This window comes from Mesitornis unicolor, unplaced genomic scaffold (assembly GCF_000695765.1).
Source record: "Mesitornis unicolor isolate BGI_N332 unplaced genomic scaffold, ASM69576v1 scaffold27859, whole genome shotgun sequence".
Taxonomy (NCBI): Eukaryota; Metazoa; Chordata; class Aves; order Mesitornithiformes; family Mesitornithidae; genus Mesitornis; species Mesitornis unicolor.
Genome location: NW_010209727.1, coordinates 1 through 23,830, shown reverse-complemented (window position 1 = coordinate 23,830; position 23,830 = coordinate 1). Strand labels below are relative to the sequence as shown.

Here is a 23,830-nt window from a genome sequence, read left to right as displayed (position 1 = left end):
GGGAAATCTCAGGTTTACCCAGGCCACCACTTGAGAATTACTTGTGTATGTTTAAGCTTCTTGGTAATTTATTTGGTACAATCTCTCATAGGATAGACTTGGTCTCTGATACTCAAAAGGTGTTAAAAACTCTTCAGGTTGTAATTCTGATTATGGAAGCGGTGTTTTGAGCAGTGTAGAAATGCAGAATGTGCTCCAGAGTAGGGTTGTATGTAGTTAAAATTTTAATGTCTAACAGAACTGAGGTAACTGCAGTCACAGGTGAAAAAACGCACTTCAGGGGGGAAAATTACTGTAAAAGGGCAATGGTCTGTTTTGAAAATAGAGCACACTGAAGTGATTTGCTGAGTAATGTTAAGAGTGCTTTTTCCGTTATCTGATTAGCATTTTTTTGCTTGTTATGTTTATGCCAGCTTAAAATTTGAAGAGTGTTCTAGCTGATGTGAGGAGCAAATTTTGCACTATTTTGCTTTTTAGAATTGGGCAACAAACCTAAACATGGTGCTATTAAACTGTTGGTAGGTCTGTGATTTTAAACCCGAGAACAAAACGGTACAGATTGGAGAGGGCACTGGTGGTGGTTGCTCTTGCAGTCAGCTGTGAAATGGTATAGGACCAGAAACAGAGGAGAGCAGTGCAATGTTGCAGCTATGATACAGGGGAAAGGTAGAGGGGAGCTACTGGTGGGGGCTGTGCTCTTCAGTGTCGGGGATTTTCACCTTTTCCTAGTTGGTAATTCTGGTTTGGAGCAAATAATAATAAGCAAAATGTTTTCTAATTTATTTAGAAGACTGCAGGTGATGTGACTTCATGATGTGATTCCAAGTTAATATTTCAGTGTGGGGGATCATACTTAGAACAGCCCGTGACTTAGTGTTCAGGTACCTATTGGGTTGTTAGTACCTGTTCTGCTTTCTCCAGTTTGTGTAGTGGAAGGGTAGTGAGTGCTGAACGTTTCACAGTGCTGAAACGGGAGGAAGGAGTAGTGCTGCTTTTAATCTGCTTTGCTCTTCTCATCTGTACTGCTGAGGTGGGTGTCTTTCTCCTCTGAGAGCTGCAGACTCATATTTTTGAAGCCATGAATTGCAACAAATGCCCCTTCATGTCCCTTAACAGAAAACCAACTCTGATTTTTAGGGTGAGTGTGGTGAGGTTGAAAATCCTTGAATGTACTACAGTACGTTTTAATGCAGATGTATACAGAGATACATATATGTATGTAAGCCCCTATATTCAAGCCTTGCATTAGCCTAAGATCAGCCTGAGCTTTCTAGTAAAGGATGTGTGTTTGCTGTGTTTTCTCTTAGTTCAACCAGACAGATGCTAAGGGGACTGTAACTGGCCTGTGCTCTCTATAGACCAGGAGAGTTGAAGTCCTAAGGTGCCGTTTCTGAAGCTCACTTCTGAAAACTCGTGTGTCTTGTCCTGTTACTTTTTTTCCAGTGGCTGTATGTCTTGAGCAGTATCTTGCAAAAAAGGCTGGTCGAAAAGGATTTGCAGAAAGAGCAAGAACTTGCTTTTTTTCCAATTTTTACAAATTTTTTCAACAGTAGGCTGCTGGCATCACCATAGAGGGCCTCTGGGTAAATACGCTTTATAAAATGATACCAGATGGGGGAAGAGTAAGCAGGAAGGAAAATTTTATGCATCCTCTGTTAAGTATCAGCTGAAAAATGACAGTGTATGAATAGCAGCAATCAGCAGAGCATGTGTAAAGTACGTGTAGAGTTGCTGAGCAGCTGAGGCTCAGCCTATGTCTTTGTCACAGTTAATCTTGCCACAGCAAGTTAAAGCCATTGAGATGCTTCAGGTCAAGCTCAGCTTTCCACAGCGTAACACAATGAAAATGCCATCATAACTTAATTACAAAAATTTTATTGGTTAAATACATTCTTAATTTACAGAGGTACCATAACAAACTTACTGGACTTAACAAAGATTTATTTAAGACACTGTTAATTGTACACAGAACAAAGACGTCGTCCTCAAGATATTTCCAGAGGGTGGGTCAAACAGAAAATGCTTTGATAAATGAGGCTTTTGTTACACTCCCGTGCGGGGCTTTAGCTGAATGTCAAGGTTACAGCTGAAATTTGCTACTATATTGCAGTTAGGATTTGTGCTCCACCTCATTCTTATTTTTTTTTTGCAGGTAGTGTACTGTACACCCTAGGAGTTTTGTTATATGTATGCAGTTTCATGGTGATACTAGGCATCAAGTCTAAGAAAATCCCTTCCTGTAAAGGCCAACCATTGAACTTCTCTCACTTTTAATAAATACACTTAGTTTTAGCTGCCTGCAGCAATGCAAGCAGCCTTTAGATGGCACTCCTTGCCCTGAATAGAAGGCTTTGCTGCTCTTCCTGCCCTGCATCATAGGGAGGAGATGATTAAAATAAAGCAGAGGTGACAGGCACCGACTTTAAACATTCAGTGGAAGTTACAAAAACAACTGATCAATACAGAGTTATAAAAATGGAGAAGAAGAAGAAATTGAAAAAAAATATAAAAATTCAATTCTAATATGAGACTTGTATCAAAATCTTAGAAAACTGCCAGACAAACAGTAAGTAAACAACGTAACACTTTGGCCTCATCCACCACCACCACGATGTGATCGTGTCTTTGGAGGGTCTGGGTGTTGTGTTTGTTGGTGTGGGCTTCGCTTGGTTCTGCTGTTCCCCCCTGCTCACTGAAAGGTTCACCAGATTTGTTGGCATGTCTCTGCCTGCTGTGAAGGTAACTGAAGTGCAGTGCACAGGGAGGGGAGCGCTATCCTCACCAGCTTGCTTGAACACCAGATGCACCGGGATCTTTTGTAGCAGGTACTTGTTGCTGTAATACTTGGACCTTGTATCGATAAAGCTGTAAGCAGACACGTGACTGAGTCAGCACTCTCTCACAGTCAGTCGTGGTGATTCTCGTTTTCCATCTCCATCACAACTCAACTGGTGGCTCTTCTGCAGCCTGAACTTCTGGATTCACAAAGAAAAGTCTTGCCAGGGTGTCCTGCATCTCTCTGAAGTAGTGTGTCATGCTAACAGCTTACTGGTTCCTTTTTGTTTCACAGTACAGAAGTGATAGAAAACATCAGCAATGAAAGAGCCAACTGCAGCATCGCTTTTTCTATTCTAGCCTGTGAAGTTAGCAGTTAATCAAGATGCATTTAACTATTCTGTCAGAAGGCATTTACTACCAGAAGTTCCTATAATGTGAAGCTCCTTCAGTCATGTCGTTCTTAGTTTGTCATTCAAGTCACACTGCTGCTTTTTACTTTTGTTAGAGCTTCTTGAAGTAACCTCTTGCCAGACACATTTTCCTGAAGGCCTTGATGGACCATTTATAATGATGTTCAGTACAGTTGGTATGTGGTAACAAACGAACCTAATCCTATGTCTGCTGAAAGCTAAAACCAAGACTGTATCATATCCTTCATGTTAAGGGTAGGAATAGTGTTACTGAAGTATGTTCCACTGCTTGAGTGAGAAATGAAATGCAGATTGAGTGCAGATTGGCTTTCCACTTACACGAAGGGGGTGGAGGGGCAAATATTTGGAATAGTGCAGCTATGGCACGGAGGGGATCTGAGAAAGCTCAGTAAACGCTGTCCATCACAAGTGACTGCAGCTGGGAAAGAAGGGTGCGATGGTGCTCGAGGAACAGTGGGCAGCAGAAAAATCTAAACCTGTACGGAAAGGATTTTGGGGAAGGGAGGAAGGTCTAAGATGATTTATACAAATTTGAACATTCATTGTTATGAGGCAAAATACTTAAATTTTACTTCGTGATCTTCCTGTACGAGCGGCTTGGGCTAAGAATAGAAGAATACTACACAAGGATTTGCTTCTGAGTGTTCCCTCTTACCAGTATTAGAGTTGATATTTTTCTACTATGAAATATCGGTTACCTTCCTTATCCTCTAAGTCATAAGACAAGTGGATTCTACTGCTAATGTGGAAGTCAAGCAGTAATGAAACCTGAATATCAAATTTTTCTACATACTGAGAGGTGTAATTATATCTTACAAACAGTTGGATTTGAAAAAGTTTTTAAAGAAGCCCAAAGCAGCTTACTTTATACAGACTTTGTGCATGATAAATGTAATACCAGATAGTAAACATACTAGAATGCTATTTAAGTTAAGTTAAAATGGTGTTGCACCACAGTATTTCCCTAGTTGGAAACAGCTAAAAATCCTGCTTGTATTTGCTCTCGGAGCATTCATGAAGCATGACTACTTACACTGTCACAAAAAGACTAAAATGTTCTTATTTGACTTCAAGATACTATTAGGGCTGTCTAGAAAAAGTAGTGCAAAACATTGATAGTCAAAACACGTTGATGTCTTTGCTGTGCCTTTAGGATAGCAAACATTCTCTCCCATGTGCAGGGAGCACAAAGACAGGCACCACTTCATGGCGTTTTTAAAATCTGAACAAAGTTCCTGGGAAATATCCCAGACTTTCCTTCCATCTCTCCGCTCATCCAGTCCTTGTCCACAGATTCCAGCTCTGTTATTGTGTCGCCAGCCTGTAAGAGAAGGAAGAAGGTGAGCCAGTGCAATGGTAACGCATGCGTAGCCGATGTTATTCAGAAGCAATTAATATCCATCAAATAGAAGTAGGATGGGGCCAGTCTCCTCTGCTGGCTGCATCACTTGGAGATTGTTTGCCAAAAAAAACCAGCTAAAGCTTCCCTTAGGGGAAATACTTGACTATGCTGAGAAATTGCCACCTTATGGAAGGGAAAATAGCACTGCTGGGCAACCACTTGCATTGCCTAAGTTCTCTAAGTAGGCAGGTACGGCTCATGGGACCTCTGCCTTGTTATTTGTGTTTCCCTGCTCTGTTATGAGGGTTTATTTTCTTCAAACGCTTCAAAGCTGCTTTTTCTTTTTCCTTACAATTTAGTCCCAATATTTTCCAGCACCTGGAAACTTTCCTTTAGAAACTTGCCCAAAAAGGAGAGCAATCATCTAAACAGCAAAGTACAGCCACTTAAACTGCAGCTCCTGTATCTGACCCTTGTTCCTATTTTCATCATCCCATGCCCCACCTTTCATCTGAAGTACTGCCATGGCCCTGGCCTTTCTTCCACTGCCTCTGGTCCCCTTTTCTGCTTTAAAGAGTCATCTGTCCCTTCAACACTGCCAGCTGCTAATGCTGAAACAAATTATTTTGCTAGCTTTAGAAAGAAAAGTGTGTTCCAGCTGATAAACACAATTTGGGGCCTGCTGTGAAAGTCTGCTGTTTCTGGGAAACTTGCTTTTGAGGACACAGTTACCTAAATCATGACTTTGAATCTACAGGGGCATGCTGTTTCTTGCTCATGCTTCTTAATATTATCTGGGCATCCAGCAAGTATTTCATTTGTCCCCTTGCTCCCATGGCAATTCTGTGTTGTGCTGCTAAAGGTTTAGATTTTGCTGTACTAGGTGTCCTGTAGAAGCATCACTGCTGTAGCAATCTTACTGTCGTATTCCTCCTTGTTGCTGTCTTTCGAGTTAAAAAAGAGGCTCCCTTGGCAATAACTGACCATGTTTACTGGATCAAAGGTGGCAGAGGAATTCTGCAAGTCCTGACCCTCAATGAAGATTTTTGTCAATATGAAACAGAAGTGGTAAGGGCAAACATTTTTTGAGGCCATTTATCAAATGTGTTAACATCTGTGTCTATTCTATGTGCTTCGTTCTTTCCCATTCAAAGCCTATTTTCCCTGTGGATAAAACCTATTTTTTAGCATTCCTTCGGAGAATGAGAAGAGAGAAGTACTCACTTTGAAGGAAAGCTCATCTTCATTTTCTCCATGAAAATCATAAAGAGCTTTGGCTTTTCCTTTCTTCCCTCCTAGAGAGTGTGACAGGTCTACGCTGGCTGCAGAACGTGGAGACAAGAAGTTACTTAGAGTGAAATAATTCTCTTTTCCTGTCATTCCCACGTTTTCTCCCCACTAGTGTGCTACAGGGGGTCCAGATGTTGTTTACTACTGCTACTTAGCAAATTCACTGTCCTAATGGAGTAAAAAGTCTCTACTGACACCAGTTCATTTTACAGTACTAACACATTCTCATGGTTCTGCTTCTAAGAGGACTAAATGTAAAGTTCACTTACTTGAACTTTCCAATGGCAATATCTAATAAAAGCTGTCTTTTCCTCTGTACTTGGAGATGAAGCGGCACTCGGTGTGTGCTGTTTGCCAGTTAGGTGGGATTTATTTCCTGTCAACTTTCACTTATGGCTTTACTTGCAAAAACTATAGGGGGAAAAAATGTGATTTTTTCTGTGTCCTCTGAAGGTTCTGACCGTGTTGTTTTGGGGACCAAACAGAAGCTCGAGGAGAGCAAGCAGTGTTCACTCCTTGCTTCACTAAGGGCATTACGATAGTTATGTGCCAAGATGCAGCAGTTGTGGTTATGTACAGCACTACCCCTCTTTGCCTATACTGCAGTGTTTCACTTCAGCTGAGGGTGAACCTGGCTCCCCTCCATATTTTGTAACCCTGAACTCCTACTAAAGGGAGCCCAATGGTCCTGCTTTGCCTATGCCCAAACCACATTTTAAACCACCCCAGAACCTATATCCCCTCCCAGATTACTGCCCAGAGCACTATATTGCCATTATTAGAGAGCGGGGCTCAATGCTTAGTTTAGCTTTAGGATATGAAGGACTTTATCATTATGATAGGTGGTGGTGTGTGGCTTGTTGATGCAATGGAGTAGTTGGGGTCGCCCAGAGCTCTCTCATGATGGTCACAACCCAAGGAATAACGAATTGCAAGCACTGTACCTGTGCAGGTCTGAACAAAAACCACGGGGAAAATCCCTTCCTTTTCATTCAGTCGTCCTCTGTACCACTCTGCATCTACTTGCTCCAGTATTTGGATGTAGTCTCCCTTTTTAAAGGATAAATCATCTTTGGTTTCTGCTGTAAAATCATGAAGCGCTTCACACCACTCTACTGAGCGTCTGTTGTTCTGTTCAAGGGAGCAGAAGAAATGCATTAATTTTAGAAGTGTTAATGGAGCCCATAAGCTGATGGATGCTGCTGAAAGCAGCTGTACAGCACACGGGTGTCCTGACTTTCTCTCACACAACAGTGTCACTGCAGATGTAGACTAGAATGGCATTTCAGCAATTACCACAGAATTTCACCGAGGCTCAGACGCATTCCTTTTTATCATGGGTGGCAGGGGACAGGATTAATAAATGCAAAATTAGACCACTGCAGCAATGACTTAAAATAGAACCAGCAAGAATTTGCTTAAGCACAAAGGATAAAAATGTACTTATGTTAATTTGCCAGAAGCTACGAATTCAATCAGTTTAGGCCAACTGTTGTATTCAAGACGTGACCATGCAGCATTGTGTGCTGGGGGAGCTGTGTTACATTCAGGTTTAAAGTTGTGCAGCTAAAGCTGAGATCATAATAGAAAGTCCATGTAAATCCATGAAACTGCTATTCCGGCCTTCACCTATAAAATGTTATTACCTGAGGAAGGGAAGAAGAAACCTCCACCTTGTTCTTCAGTGCTGCTCCTGCACCTATATAAGTAAAGGACAACTTAGAATAGCAACAGTGGCTATTCGAAATGTTACTAATGATAAAGATTTTAGACATTCAAAGTGATTATTAAGAACAACTACTTAAGTTCTAATTTGATTTTTCTTATCTGTCTTTTCTCCCTTTCTACCTCCTTCCTGCATTCAGTGTCCTTCTGGACTTTTCTCCTGTATGCTCCCTATGTGTGTGCGGTACAACACCATGTTCGTGGAGATTTTGGCAAGCGTATTCATACCTGTTCCAGGCAGATCTTCAATTACTTCCACAAAGTTCAAGGGGAAAATTCCAGATGTGCCTCTGAGCTCTCCCTTGGCCCACTCTTCGTTTACGTATTCTTTCAGGATAATAGTTTCACCTTCTGAAAAACTGAGCTCATCTCTCTGATCTCCAATATATTCAAATCGTGCTACACATCTTGGGCCTCTGCACAAACAAAACCAAGAAACTTACTTTACTTGCTTATTATTATTGTCCATTTAATAAGGCAGCATTGTGCAGAATATGGATTGATTAATTAAAAAGATGAAAGTATGCATTGAAGATAAACAGACGGAAAATTGGGGCCTAGCCCTTGTTCTTATCTCTGCTTTCTCTGCTTTCTGAGGAGGATGAATAAGGAGTCTGGAGGAACTGGACACAACTTCTCCACCCCAATTCTTGGCTGTTACAACATTTTGCATAAGATCATATTTCTCTTTGATCAACAACATCAAAAATATCACTTTGTAAGTAAGTGTCCTGATACACTTGGTAAGAGTTTGATGTTTTTTTGGAGCTAGCATCCAATTTAGATGCAGCCAAACATGCGTGGGGAATGGGTGCTATATATTTGTTTCAAATCCCAAATACACGGATGTTTCATAGGGGGAAGCAAGTTTTTATCTACTTTGACAAGCTTTATTTTGTAAAATCTATCCCAGGCTTGAGGAAATAAATGATCAAAGAAAGAAACATCAATGTATCTGATAATTTTTCTATAATTTGGTATAATACTGAGAAAAAAAAATTCTTGCTTGAATAGATTTAATAATTTAATAAACTATTAAATTTAAGAAATTACTCTAAGAAAATTTTCTATTGATCACAAATACAGTGCTGGAAAAAAGTGCCAATAGGCTTTAATTCACAGAATCACAGAATGGCAGGGGCTGGAAGAAAGTAACAAGGCTAAGAGCAAAGAGGAGAGCGCAATGCTGCTGAGTTAATCAGACTGGTTCTCAGTTTCTGTAACCAATTTTCATGAAAAATTATAGGAAATGCTCTTCTAATGTAGCTCATAAGAGGAAGGAAAGTGAATGAAGGGGATTATATCTACAATAGCCATTTCTTATAAAGATAAAATGATCCACCAATCTTTTGAAGCCATGAAGTGAGTTTTTAGGCTTTTTTTAACCTGAATGAGTCTTATTAAAACACCATAAGCTTTCAGTTTCGAGGTCTTAATTTTTACAATATATTTTGGTGAAGAAACTGCTAACCATATTAATCTCAGCACAGATAACACCTGCTTCAGCATTATCTTTATTTTTACTTCCTAGTAAATCAAAATGAAAAAGACAGTAAGATTTATGTGACTCACTTCACACATCGTGATGAACAGGGTATTTTTTTCCTGTTGCCCTCTTCTGGAACATCAGTCTAATAAGACAAGAAAATAGGTAAAATCTTCCTTTTCAAGCTCATGGCAACGTCACTGGATCACAGAATCACAGAACATTAGGAGTTGGAAGGGACCTCGAAAGCTCATCCAGTCCAACCCCCCTGCCAGAGCAGGATCACCAGACCAGGTCACACAGGAACACGTCCAGGCGGGTTTTGAATGTCTCCAGAGAAGGAGACTCCACAACCTCTCTGGGCAGCCTGGGCCATGCTCTGTCACCCTCACAGTAAAGAAGTTTTTCCTCATGTTCAGGTTGAACCTCCCATGCTCCAGCTTGCTCCCATTGCCCCTTGTCCTGTCATTGGCTGTCACTGAGAAGAGCCTGGCTCCTTCCTCCTGACACTCGCTCTTTACAAATTTCTAAACATAATAAACTGTAATAAACTTGGAACTGGATAAAATAATCTGTTTTTCAGCTAAGCAACATCTCCAGTTATGACCCCCATGTGATGCTCTGTAGTCGCTGGCATACTATGATATGTGGCCATATTGATGTAGATTTTGGGTTGCATGCCTAGTTTCTCATTTTTCAATCTCATGCAAACAAGCAGCACTATTTAATGTCTTCTGGTATGAAGCTGGTTTACTGTTTCTACTTGTGGCATGATTGACTGACAGAATATGAGACTGGATGCTACTACATGTTGTTGCTTTTAGCTTCCAACTTTCAATTGGTAATTGCTCTCTGTTATTTACCAGCACAATACATCACAATAGACAAAATTATTGTTTACACGAATCCTTTCTGGGCTTTGGTAGCCAGCTGCCCTTCAGACAAAAACACATCTCAAATCTCACTTGAGTTGGAGAAATATAATTTAGAAAATCCATACATGGATATATCCAACAGACAGCATTCAAGTCCTTTATTGTATTTTTGGTGTCACATGAAGGATGATCTGTGAGATGAAGTATAAGACTACAAGCCTAGAGGTCCTGGCAATGAGCTTTGGGTTACAGCTCACTGCTGCATGAACCAGTTCCCATGAAAATCAACAAGAATGTTTCATTAGCTTATGTGAAGGACTAGAGGAAATCATGCTGCCTTTTAGGACAAATAATCTTTATGGTGCTCTTGCTCGAGGAGCTGGTATCTGTGGTGCTCTGAAGGTTCTATGGCAAGTAATAACCACGTATAGCTACCACCCAGCTCAACACTGTGAAACAGCTACTGTATAGAATATTGCAGAGACCTTGTATCGAGATCAGCTCTGACAAGAATGAACAGCAGAACTCACTCAGTAAATCAGTCTGAAGCACTGCACTCCTTTCCCTTTTCTTTTTTTAGTTTTGTTGAAACAAAACATTTTTGCACCCAAATGGTAACCACCTTTTACAACTAAAATAAAAATCTGAAACACATCTTCCCTAGCTTTTATGAAGTTGTATCTGTCTGTATCAATGCTGAATTTGACTCCAAACATTCATTCCACTGCTTTAACATAAAAATCTTCTATTAGCCATTAGTACTAAGCTTTTGAATTAAATTGTTGGTCTGTGTAGAAGCAGCTAATCAATTGAGCTAACAAACCATTCTCATGACAATGACACAAGCATGGTTTCACTATTACTAGCCCTGAGTCCAGTTTTTATTCTTCAGCACTTCTCAGATCTTGAGATTTTCCCCACTAATACCAAACAAACTAACCAGAGACTCTCCGATGGTTACCAAGTACTTGGTATTGTCCATGCAGTAGCAGTGCTCATCTCTGCCAGGTGCTCTGGCTCAACACAGACTTTTAGTGTCTTTAGCACCCAGCTGTACACCTTCACTGCATCCCAGTGTCAGTTTAGCATCCCTCATGTCCATATGGCTGCTGTGGATGGCCTAACAGCCCTTACTACGGCCACAAAATGGACTTCCATCTCAGACTCAGGCTTGCAAGAGATTTGACCCAGCTTTTGACCCAGTGAACCATCCTGTATCTCTTTTAAAGATGAGGCACTCAATTAATTGCTATTGGGTTCCAAAACAGCACCTGTCTCTTGCCTGCCATTAACTGTCAAGTGTCACGTTCAGTAACAGGATTGCTTTAAGCTGCTCATTTGCAACAACACAATTTCCTTGCACTGTGCCAGCACAACCATTTGTGCAGCCACTTAGTGAGCCACTTAAGCAAACTGATTCAGCTGGAAAAAAAAATTCTAGGAAGAAAAAAACGCCCGTGTTTCATTGGGCCCAACTGCTGCCCTGACCGAGTTCACCACATGGCTATAAAAGTGGTGACTCCAGCACAGTTCAAGGGACAAGAAAATGAGAGATGCTGGGGGTTGGGAGGAGGCACAAAAAGCAATCATCTTACCAAGTGTTGGTCACATGCAGCTGTGAAAAATCATCTGCTTTGTAGACCCTGAGAAACCACCCACGTTAACAAGGAGAATCTGGTAAGGGCCATGATTTTCTCACTTGGCTTCAACGTAACAGCAAAATAATCCCCGTAACACAAGTTGGTCGTGCCAAATCAAGCATCTTTCTAATACTATACAAACAAGTTGATAGGTCTGCTGTGCTGCCAGAGGGAAAAGAGATTATCTAAATACAGAATGGAGTAAAACACACAGGAGCTGTAGTAAAACAGAACCAGCCTACGTACAACTACTTTAACAAAGCTGGCAGGAAATATCCCTGTGCGATTCCCACATCTTCCTCTGTACCACTCAGTATCGATTTTCTCCAGAAGATAAACGGTGTCTCCAGAATGAAGGTCCAAGTCATCAGCATGCTCTGTAAGACAGCGTAAGTTCAGTTAATGGTAGTTGCCACACTCACCGATTTTCTCAAAGTAAAACTTTCTTAATATAAATACCACAGGCAAAACCAGAATGAGTTTTCAAAAAGTCTCGATTATACTTGATAAACCAGTTAGCTTCAACTAAAAGACTGGCCCAACTGTAGCCAAACCCATGCATCTGAACAACTCTACATGCAGAACTTGCAGGCTGAGCTTCCTGATCATTTTAAAGCTCTAATTCCTAAGAAAATTCCCATTTGAAAGTCTTGGAGTAAAACAAGCTTCCAGAATATTCACTTACCTGCAGGAAAATCATGCAGGACTACAGCATGAGGTGCACTTGTGTCAGAAACTTTTGGAGGGTGGTTTGAATCCTGACAACAACAAATAAATCCAAGCAGTTTATAAATCACAGAAGATACTAACAGAGTTTCTCTGTTACATACTCTGAAAGTAATTGTCTGACTTTGGACACAGTATTGTTTGGGTATCAGAGAATCACCTTTGTAGGCAGTGGTTAGTATTGGTCACACAGCTCTGGGTCTGAATTCTGTACGCCTTTCTCCAGTGTAAACCAGAATGCATTTCACCAAAATTTACTTTTGAGCCAGTAAAATAAGAGAAGACAAGTAACTTTTCCCAGGAGGGACAAAGCCTCAGCTATCTCTGCGGGTCAGGAATCTGGAGCAAGCCACTAGGCCTTTGCTTGCAGGAAGATAACGCTGAGTGGAAATGACAAATTTTGTTGTGGGATCTTTATAGAGGGAACTTACATTCAAAATGCTGAGCTTTCTTCTCTATCCCACCCACTAGGAATTTTTAGACTGTACTGATGACAACCATTGTGCGTGCATTACATTCAAAGTAATTAATTGTGTACCAAAAAAAAAAACAACCAAAAAAGCCCAACATGGTCAAAGATAAGGCCAGAATAATATGAATTACAACTGGTAACAACAGATTGCATAGGAATCTATTTCAGCCATGCAGCTTTCTGATAATAATCAAAAAGGCTGCTTATAGCTATAATTTATAGTAGCAATTCAGTATTACTACAGTCATGCCCCAAAAACAGGTTAAGTTCTGTAGAAGCAGAGGGAAGAGAATACTTTGAAGTCCGTATTGTCAAAGCAAATTCACTGACGTATCATGTACAGCACTTCATAAAGCTGCTCGCTTATCTTTTGCCCACTTTTCAGATACTCAGCTGAGGGAGTGATTATCTTCCTATGAGACAGAGGAACTTCACCACTTTCCTCTCCCTTCTGGCACTCCAAGTAATTGCTGTTGCTCTACTCCATAAGCAGGATGTCCCTGTGCTACAAGGCAAATCACCATTACTGGGTTTTGTTTTGCTGGGTTTGTTTTTATTAAAGAAACACAAGGATTTAATAAAGCACTATTACGTTTCTCAGTGTAACCTTTAAAGCCTAAAGCACTTGTCACTTACATGCAATCGGAGTCTTCCTCATTAAATATTTATCAACAGAACAAATGCCTTACCTTACAGGGCAGTTCTCCGCTGTTCCTGGGAGGACACTCTTCCTTGGCAGCTCCATGAGGCACAGGCAGCTTGAATAGAAACAGAGGCAAACGAAAAGGTTTGTTTTACTTCTAAGCCCCTGAAATTCCCACCAGAAGTGAAAATGTGACTCAGACGGTAGAACTATTCAAGCCACCTACTAGCATGGCACGTGATGTTCAGCACCACTGACCAGAAATGTACTCATTTGTCATGGAGGGCACTGGAAAAACAACCCGGCAGGAAAATTTCATTGACAGTAACACTTGAGGGCAGATCTGCTACTGAAAAAAAAATACCATCTAAAGAAACGCCACGTTTCTTATGTAAACAGGTGTGGCTGCACCAGAGAGGAAGCAACATGCTTCCCTCAACATGCTTCCCTCATCTCAAAGCTGTTCCTACTATCAACATAGATACATTTTTCTTTCTTGCTCCTCTGCTCTACCAAGGATCTAAATGCAAGAGTGAAGATCAAAAAGAAGGCAACAGAAAGCTTGCACTTCATGCTGAATCGTGATGCTGTTGATGTTGTTCATGCTACAGTTGTGTGGGTGTTTTTTTGACAACAGCACTGATTCAAGCAGTCACCAGCTCTGATCATTGACCAGTTTCAAGTATCTGGGGAAAGACTCTCCCCTTTTTATCTGTAATGTTGATCCATTTATATTTAATATTCCCTAACATCACATGCAATACTAACAATAAAGATTTTTATAATGAAAAGGGGATGGCATCAATAAGATGAAAATGCAAGATAAGTGATGTCACATTGCCCACCTCTGTATAGGCTTGACTAAGCGGATAATCTACTTTTTAAGTTCTAATGCTTCTCCAATTTTCTTAACAATTTTGGTATATATATATGGAAAAACAACATACAAATGCACTTATTTACCATCATTTTACATGCTGTAGTACAATTCAGAACTGGTGACTGTAAAAAGAACTCTGAAAAACCAAAAGCTATGCATTAAAAGTATATATAAAAATTGCATATATACACAAAAATACACACACACGTGTCTATACTTTGCCTGTATATATTGCTTTCTCCACTATTACCTTACAGTGCTTATTACTATTTATCTATTAGTATTTTCTATGGAGGATTATGCTGACAGATGCACTTTGAATGCCACATCATACCTACCATGCTACCTTTTTCACTACCCTTTTAACCAGCTTCGTTTTATAAGCAACAGTCTCAGATAGAATATCTCAACTCTCACCATGTATTTATTGTAGAGAGGATGACCTGGTTTAGGTCTAGGAGGTAACGCTGGATCTGGATTTTTAAAGACTTGACTTTTTGCCCTCTTGGGTCCCAACCTGAACTTGCTGGGTTTTTTATCAGGAGCGATGTCAGAAGTAGATCGTGACAGAGCATCCTTCTGGGAGGAGGTCTTGGCTGCAGAGAGTTTTGGTGGAGGTGGCCTTCCAGGAACACCTTTAGGTGGGGGAGGTCGAGCAGGTATAATTTTTCCATCCACAGGCCTAAAAATTGGGCAAACCATTGGAGAAATACACATATTAATAAGCCTGCCACCTCATCCTCCACCACAGCCCTAGCTACAGAGCTGCTATAAGGAAACGTGACTTATGCTGACCTGGGCTGCAGCGTGCACTACCTGAAGTTCTCAGGGAATACATGAACTCTCCAGACGCTGAGACTGGATGATCAAGTCCTTAGACAGATCTTTTGGTGACACATTTCCACCTCTGCTCACCACTTTTCCTTACCAACAGCCTGCCAGCTTTCTCAGGAGCCCAGTACATAAATAAGCAGGACGACTTTCAGCAATCCACCTTTAGAAAGAGCTTTGTCTGAAGCTGCCTCAGGATGGAGTTCTCCTAGTGAAGAGCTTTAGTGAAAACCCTGAGAAGTTCTGCTGACCTAGCTGGTCTTCAGGAATCAGCCTAGCTCATTCCCTGGGATGTCACTTACCCAAAGGGACTTTTGGGTCTCTGCTGATACTCAAGACAAATGACACCACTTTGCACAATGGCATTAATAGCGGATTTTAACATTTTTATGCAACAGATGTCTACTGCAGAAAGGAAGTATCGGTGAAAATACTCAAGTTTTCTGGCAATGCTGAAGGTACCACACTCTCATTAGGGTACCAGTAGTTTAGAAACCAAAATCAGAGACTGACAGTGGTAATTAAAAAAAAAAAAAGACTTTAGAAAATCCCCCTTACTAAGCATTGATTTAAAAAAGAGCTGCCTATATTGTACACACGAGCCATGATTGAATCATATGTGTGGCCAGATCAATAATTTGCTAATTAAAAATCACCTCTGTTATAAACAAGCATTGCGTACATCAAACTTTGTCTTCCTGTTATTAAGAACCCTCGCACTACCACTATTTCAAAAAATACAGTATTATTTGATTGTTACTGGGACACCTTCAGTCAGTTCCTGCAATTTTCTGCTACAACTCTCTCTCTTTTCCATACAGAGTAATTCAGCATAATTATTTGCTTGCGTGACTTCCTCAAGGGGCTGTAAAAATTATCAACCACAACAAATGTTCATTAGTGGATCTTTGGAGTATCCTTCTGGCATATTTTGTGAGTGTCATCCACCACTTGAGAAGATATTAGTGCTCTACTAATGCTCCTGATAGGAGTTCTCTATTACTATTTGAATATGGATTATTTTTTTAAATTTCAAAAAAATTTCCACTTCTGTTCAACTTCCACCTCTCCTCTTTCTTGGCCTCATTCTAAACTGATTATTTTTAACATTGACAAAAGGGGAAATTCTAAGTTAGACTGCATTAGTCTGGAAATAATCCACCCATACACTTGTAGAGAACTCGACTAAACAAGAAAACCGTGACAAACAATTACTTCAAAAAAATAATCCATTTGAGCAGAAGAGTGAAAGGACAAAACATTTACTGCAGATCCAGAGAGCCTCAGGAGAATCACAAATGCTGCTATGCTAAACAGAATGGGGGAAAGTAACAAGCCCATAAGGGGCAATAATGACGTGTTTCCTTGTGGGTACAACCACCTTCTTTCCTGTTAATGAATACTCATTATTATTATTGGTAGATTAAGTTTAATAATGGAAAGATTCTCTTGTTCTCACAGATGCTGAGATAGCTGCGCTGACCTAGCTAGCCAATGCCTTATTCTCCTTCCAGTTTGTCTCTGGCATTCAGTGGACCTGACTTTAAGGCTGGTCCAGCTTCTTTTGCCTTTGTAGACCTTATTTCTTGGTTCAAAAGAATAAAAAACCCAAGGTTGATTCTGCACCTTCACGGGCATTTTAAGTCTGCAGTGGATTGTATAAGCTAGTCAGTGCTTCAGGTCTGCAGTGGATCGTATAAACTAGTCAGTGTTTCTGGGAAGGTGCTGGCCCTTTTCAGGGTGGCAGCATCTGCCACCTCCATTCCTTCACCACTCAAAGCCAGCCACAAGTGCAAGTGCTGCTGATCAAAAGGTCAGCAACACGCAGGAGGGGATGTTCTATGTTCAGCTGTGGGTGAAAAGGTTAAAGATGCAGAAAGGAATGACTGTCAGCAGCCACTGTACATTAGCTGAAGAGCCAAACAGCTGTCCTCTTCTAATCTCCTTGCTCATACTGATAATGGATAAACAAGTATTAATCAGCCAGCAACTTGGTCCTGCCTATTTATTAGTGAGCATACTACCTCTCCACACCCATTGAGTTAGGACTAGAGCTGGTAGCGTCAACATTGAGACTAACTAGGCAAACTGACTCAGTTTTTGAAGACCTGTACTTACCTTGGGGGTAGTACAGGTTCTTGCTGAGGCGCTCCACCCTGTTCTGAATGATCCAACTCCTACAAGGATTCAAAAGAAAAAACAATTTCTTTAAGCCTCAGAAAAAGAGACGGTCTTCTTTAAATTATGCATTTCTTATATTAAATTATATCCTACAAACAAGAAAAACAAGAGTTTCTGGAGGTCTAGGAATAAAGTAGTAAGTATTATGGTGTGTTCTAGCATTTTAAAGTCTTGCTGGACATAGAGGTAGATGTAAATAACCTGGTTGACTACATGAATTACAGCTTAAATTGTGCAATAGGTATGACCCAGACCTCTTTTCCTACTACACGGCAGTCAGAGCTTAAGAGCCAAATTCAGGAGAGTCATACAAATGTGCAATTTCACTGCCTGTAGGATTCCAACTGCTGCAGTTACATTATCAATTTTGATTTAACTTTGATGAAACACTTTGAACAGGCTTAGAGCAGAAAATATGCCAGTGATGCAACTCACACAGGACAGCATCTCTTGCAAATAACATCAGCTCTCACTGAAGAAGGCCTCTAAGTATGTTTCCTCGAGTTCTAACAGATAAACCCTGGTGAACCTTGCTATGGCAGATCGAGGCATCACTCCTCCCAGCTGCCCATCCTGACCCTGCCAGAGAGCACTACTCTGCAGCAGAGCGGAACATGTGCCATGTCTGAAGGGCTTAGACCACAGCAAAGGATTAACAAGTTACCATCCCTTCTGCCTCCTGCTGTCCGTTTTCATCTCAGTGCCAGGAAGCGCTGCCAGCTCTGCCGAACAACACAGCTGCGTGTGGAACAGCGTGGTAAATCGAAGTGCTGAATCTGGGTTCAACAGTATCCTTTTTGAACCAGCCATTTTAAATAGGTCTGACCAGTCTTGTTTCCTTAATAAGGGATACGTGTTACATGAGCTTGTAAACAACTTCTGTGCTTTTTCCCACATAGAAAACACTTACATGTACTTTGTAACAAAATTTTGACCCTTGATTACGTCCTCAGATGAATGTTCCTGATTAAATGATCCTGACCAGAAAGAAAACAACCTGCCACTTTCAGATGGGGATGTTATCTTCATGCCAAAAACTGAAGAAATCTGTGCCAACTGCTGCTTACAGTCAAGAATTTTTACTGTTGCTGGTTAACCACTTCCACCAACAAATAATACTGGTTTTAGAAGCACACAAGTTCTTATCTTTCCAAAGAAAATATTTAAATGTTTCAGTGGATGTGATGCAGTCTTTTTCCTTAAAAAAAGTCCTCTGAAGCTTACACATGCCTGTCACAATATCCTGGATGACATTGGAAAAGTTTAGGAGGTGCATTGTATAAAATGTTATTTTATGTCTTGTACTGGAAATTATTTTTCTCAGCATTATCCAGAAAAGATGGGACCTTAGCGAATAGCCTCTTCAATCATGACATTTAAAAACCCTTCATCTATTAGCAGAGGTAGCCACAAAGACATCTGTTGGCAGCTGTCCATCTAGTGAGGGCTTTTGATTTGGTTTCATTTGTTTTGATCTTTTTACTGCCTGTGGCTTCCACAAGATTCTCTGCCACTCTTGCCATCACAGCACTGAATATCTGGAAATTCTACTGTCATTTTCTACTTTAATTCCCTTTTCTAAATCTGTGTCAAAGCGCATATAGGATACACAGCAACAATGTCTGCTGTTACTACGTGCTCAGGAGCGAGGAGCAAAGCCTTGCTTTCCAAAACAGATGGCTCTACTCAGGCTCTGACAGGACCAGCAGAAAACAGTTAGAAGGAAAGAACTGAAGAAAGGAAGCTTAATTCATCTACAGAAAAGTTTTCTCTGCCTGGAAATTAGCACAGATGCTGCCATATTGTGTGTATGGAGGTAAAAAAATACATTTCTGAAGGACTTTGACAGTATTTCACTATGCAAATCTCATTGGACTTTGAACCACTTTGCAGTGCTTTTTGAAACTAAATTGCAGAATATTCTGACTCCAGCGGCTAAATACAGAAAATTGGAGATAGACGTGATCAAAGTTTAGTAAAATCAACAAAGAGCTTTTCAGAACTGACAGCAGTCTAAATTACCTAATTAAATTGGAGGACGCAATTAAAAAGAAAAAAGCCTTATATTTTTGAGTAGTCCTTTTCATCCTTTGGTCCTTCAAATAATGTACTTTACAAATGCTTGAGAGTCACGAGAGATCTGTTAAGCAAATCAGACAAAGCTGTAATACGGGAAAACAGGTCTAACTTACCACTTTTTTTACTGGGTCAGCGCTGTTGGGTTTCCCCACTGTGATATCGGAGGTGTTCCCAATAGGCTTTTTTTTTTTTAAGCGGCGGAGGGCTATGTGGGATTTCATTTAAAGCTGTAAAAAAACCCAAAAGTTCCCAAATGAAAGTCTAATTAATAACCTTTTTAGATGGATGAACAACAGGTAAGGGAATCCACCTTGGTTTGGGGCATATTTTTGTGAACACAACTTCCTTCCTCAAAGCCAGAGCAGCCAACGGGCAGGACAACTTAAAGACTAGCCAAGAAACAAGGGATGTGAAGGGAACATTGCAACTCTGAGGTTGACTTCAGGAATAACTCCCATCCTGCATAATGGATTTTCAGTTTACTCTTGGGACACTAGCACGTTATTCTAGGGTTTCAGGGTTTCAGCTGCAATACTTGTTGATTTAATATTAGATGAGCAGAAGAGTTTCTACTCCTGGGAATGTCAGACTCATTACTGGATACCCTGAAACACCATCACCATCCCTCAGCCACATTTCTAAACTGGCTCACTTTTTTCAGCTGTCAGGTCCTGGAATATCCTTCAGGCTGGAAAACAGCTGAGGGTTATTTCAAGTAACCCTGAAAGATCAGGAGACTTGCATGGAAGAATCTCCAGAAAGGTAAAGGCAAGAAAAGGAACTGGTGCCTGCTACACAATTCAGGGTGACAGAAAGAAAACAGAAATGGAAGCTCCCTGGTAGTCTTTAAGGAGCTAAGCAAATTTAGGACATGGCAGAGGAAACAGTCCAGCTCTTACTAGGGAAGGGTGACGATGTCCTCAGTCTCAATAAAGAACATAAAAATCTGCTAATTACATGGTATTTGCTTTCAACGTCTCTGCCATGGAAACCTGCGAAGCACTTGGACAGGTTTTGCCAGCATATTTACCAATAATGTTGTCTTTGTATATTGGAACCTTGCCATCTGTTTTACAATGTATTTGTATACCAAGAAAATTAATTTCATACAAAGAATTTCAGACATTTCAGCTCTTCTGACTTCCAGCCAGTCTTGGAGTTATGTAAAAATATGTGTAGACAGCCTGGACATTGATGACAAAAAAGAGGAGAGATTCTACCCAAATGAAAACTTTCAGTTGCTCATTTTATGAAAAGTACTCTCAACAAAGAAAAAACACATAGGAAGTAGAAGTGTTGTTTGTTTTTAACACTTCAGTTGCATTACTGTGATCTAAAACACTGGTGTGGTGTTTAAAAATGGATCAGTTAAAGGATAAATCCCTTATTCCTAGAAGCAGGTCACAGTTACTGTGGTGGTAGTGACCGAGCACAGGGAAAAGAAGTCAGTGAAGAGTTATCACTCTTCTAAGCTACTGTGAGGGATGAAAAGTAAAAACAATACCTGACAGTAATGGCAAGATAAATATTCTCTTATCATACCTTACTGGTATATAAAAAGCACCGGAGATTTATTTATTCAAACCACTTCAGATCTTGATATATACACAGATGGCCTAATTTCCTTGCCTTTACTCCTTTTAAGACCAAAATTAAAGGAACTAAAGGAAGAAAAAAACCAAACAAACCCCAGACTAGAAGGCAGGTGTTATTTTCAGTGATTTCTAAGTGTAATAACTGAAGTGGAAGTTTAATGCTTCCTTTCTAATCACAGCTTGACAAAAATGCTAATGCTAAATGAGTGCTTTATTGGAGTTCAGATCCTTAAGCATCAAGGTCTGTCCCCTGTTTGGTAGTGCTGGGTAGGGTTTGTGGGGTTTTTCGGTTTATTGGGTTTTTTCTTTTTGGCTTATGCTGGTTCCTGACAGAATTAATCTCCTTCCACACCCATGATGGTGAAAGACCCCTTGCACTGAGATTACGTGGCCCTTTTACAAGGTAAATCCTACTTAAATCCATGTTATACCTTGGCCCAGTTGTATTTTCTCATTTTTTTTAACAGTTTACATCTCTGCAGCAGTTCCTATCTGATAAAAGGCCTCTCTGCTTTCTTGGAACCTGCTCCTGTTCCTCCATATCCCATTAATCTTCCAGCCACAGCCTCCCATAAAGCAGCCCTTCACACTCCCCTGACAACTGTAGCTAAGTACAGTATGAGCGGCAGCCTCCTGTGGAAAGTTCAATTACCACTAGAGAGCAGCAAGGGACCAGTTATCTGCAAGTTCAAAAGAGAATCCAGCTCAGGAAGAAGAAGAAAAAGAAAAAAAATTGTCAGGGTGGTTTGGTTTGGTTTGGTTTGGTTGGTTTTAAATGAAAATTAAAATTTCCTTCGTGGGGAAGAACTATGTCTCAGGCTCTTTACCTGAGCAGCAGCACCTTTACCTTCTTCCAACTGAAAAGAACTTTTATTGATGATCAGGTACTAACAGAAAGACTTCTCCTCGTAGCTTTATCTTCAGTCTCCTCTGCATTTTTAATAATTTTCACTACATTTCTCTCATATGCAAAGAAAAGTAGTATTTTAGCACTCAGGAAATAATAAGAGAAAGCCTTAGGAGAAAAGCTACCTGGACATCTCTATACCTACTCAGTGTCGTAAAACATGATTTTGAAATACGAGTTTTAAGAGCTATCTTGTGATATTTCTCCCTAAGCTTTGAGGATAAAACATAAGGCTAAACAGAAGCAAGTGTGTACTCCAGCATATAAAGATCAACACAAAGACCTTGTGGCTCTCTGATAAATTTCCACTCTGAGATACTGTCAGTGTCATTCATAGAGCTGTAAAGGATTAGAGGTGGAAGGCATCAGGGATATGGTGATTATCAGAAAATACAGTCAAGACCTTGACAAAAAATTCAACACATCAAGTTCTGGCATCCATGCTCTTGCATGCCTTTTTTATTCCTGCAACTGCTACCAAAACACTATTGCTTAAATGGCCACGGATTTCAAATCTAACAAGGGCCAAGGGAACTTACTGATGTAAGCTGTGAAAACTATGCTTACATCCCAACTAAGCTGCATTTGAAGCAAAGTTTAATATACTAATGTTGTTCCTTTGACAAGTGGGGGCCCTGCTCAGGAGCTGCATTAAAATATGCTCTGCTGATAGGCTTCACTGTCAGAAGTCAATTTGATCAAAGGTACAGCTCACTGATACGGTTTAGATGACAAAACAAGCTTCTTTCTGCTGAAAGGGTCTCCCCCAGCTCTTCCTCGTCAGCCTTTAGATTCCCCCCATACACTGTTTCACCTCTGAGATGCATTAGGGACATCAAACTTAGCACAAGGGAGGGAGAAGGGAACATGACTCCCAGCTATTTCTCCCTCCCACCACCGAGGTTGGCTCCTCTGTCTTGTCAAACTGTACCATGGGATTCCTTCGGCAGCTAATACAGCGAGTAAAGAGCAAGACAGTTAGTAAATTTTAAGTCCCACTTAAAATTATTTTCTGACAGAGATTTCTCAGACAAGTTGGAAGAAGGACTTACTTTTCCCGGGTTTAGCTGGGATTCGGATCACAGTGGGTTTCCGGGCTAGAGCTGGTTGAGCTGTCTGTTCCTTTGCAGGTTCACTCTTAGCAAGGAATTGAAATGGATCTAAAAGGAAAAAAAAAAAGGAACCCCAACATATTTAATATTTATTTGCTGAACACAAGCCTCCCTAGGTATTGCTTTCTTTACTGCGGGCATTTATATTTCACACGCAAGAAAGTAATTTAAAAAATAAATCAGGCAGATGCAAATAGCGTAACTCGGCTCTCTGTAAATAACATGTCTTTTCTGTACGTCTGCATTCGTAGTTGACTTAACACAAACACGCTCCAGATGCCTTCTGGGATTATGTAAGTCACTGAACAAGAGGAACCGCTTTGCTTGGTAATGGGACCTGAAACCAGCATGGCTTTAGGGAAACGTTTTCAAAGCAGTTGCTCTCATATGCAGACATAGCTGTGAACACATTCGCTATAAAGTTTTAATCAATAAAATCTTGCCAAAGCTAAACAGTCAGCACTGCAGCAGATAAAATGCCTACAGAAACAAACCATTTGAATATTACTGATTACAAGATGTCTTCGCTGGAGAACAATTAATTCCCTGGAAGACTCTGCATAATTTTGTTGATTATAAACCTGGTGTCATGGGGGAGAGACTGGGCCAGACCAAGGACTGGGAGTGGTGCCTGAGCTCTGCCCCTGCCTGTATCACTCATTCCTCCACAAGCCTGTCCTGTCCAACCATCCCATCGCTAGGACATGATCCATGTTGCTTCATAAACTTAAGCACTGGTCTCTTATTAATAGGCATGGGAACATATGTGCATGTAGAAGGCAGCTGTAAAAATACTTGGACATAAATAAAATCCAAATCAATGGGTTCTTTCTCAAG

At 40.5% G+C, this 23,830-nt stretch overlaps 1 protein-coding gene across 1 annotated transcript; it reads right to left on the bottom strand.

Annotated features, from left to right (window-relative positions):
• Window positions 1-4,413: 4,413 nt before the first annotated feature.
• On the bottom strand, window positions 4,414-23,041 carry SH3D19 (SH3 domain containing 19; the record flags this gene model as incomplete). Its single annotated transcript, XM_010192949.1, is given in 14 exon segments — window positions 4,414-4,530; window positions 5,776-5,873; window positions 6,786-6,972; window positions 7,488-7,540; window positions 7,795-7,982; window positions 9,139-9,197; window positions 11,814-11,944; window positions 12,253-12,325; window positions 13,455-13,523; window positions 14,706-14,970; window positions 17,238-17,296; window positions 19,493-19,573; window positions 19,575-19,606; window positions 22,934-23,041. Coding segments are annotated over 14 exon segments (1,520 nt in total), but the record flags the coding sequence as incomplete, so codon positions are not given.
• Between the last annotated feature and the right edge of the window lie 789 nt (window positions 23,042-23,830).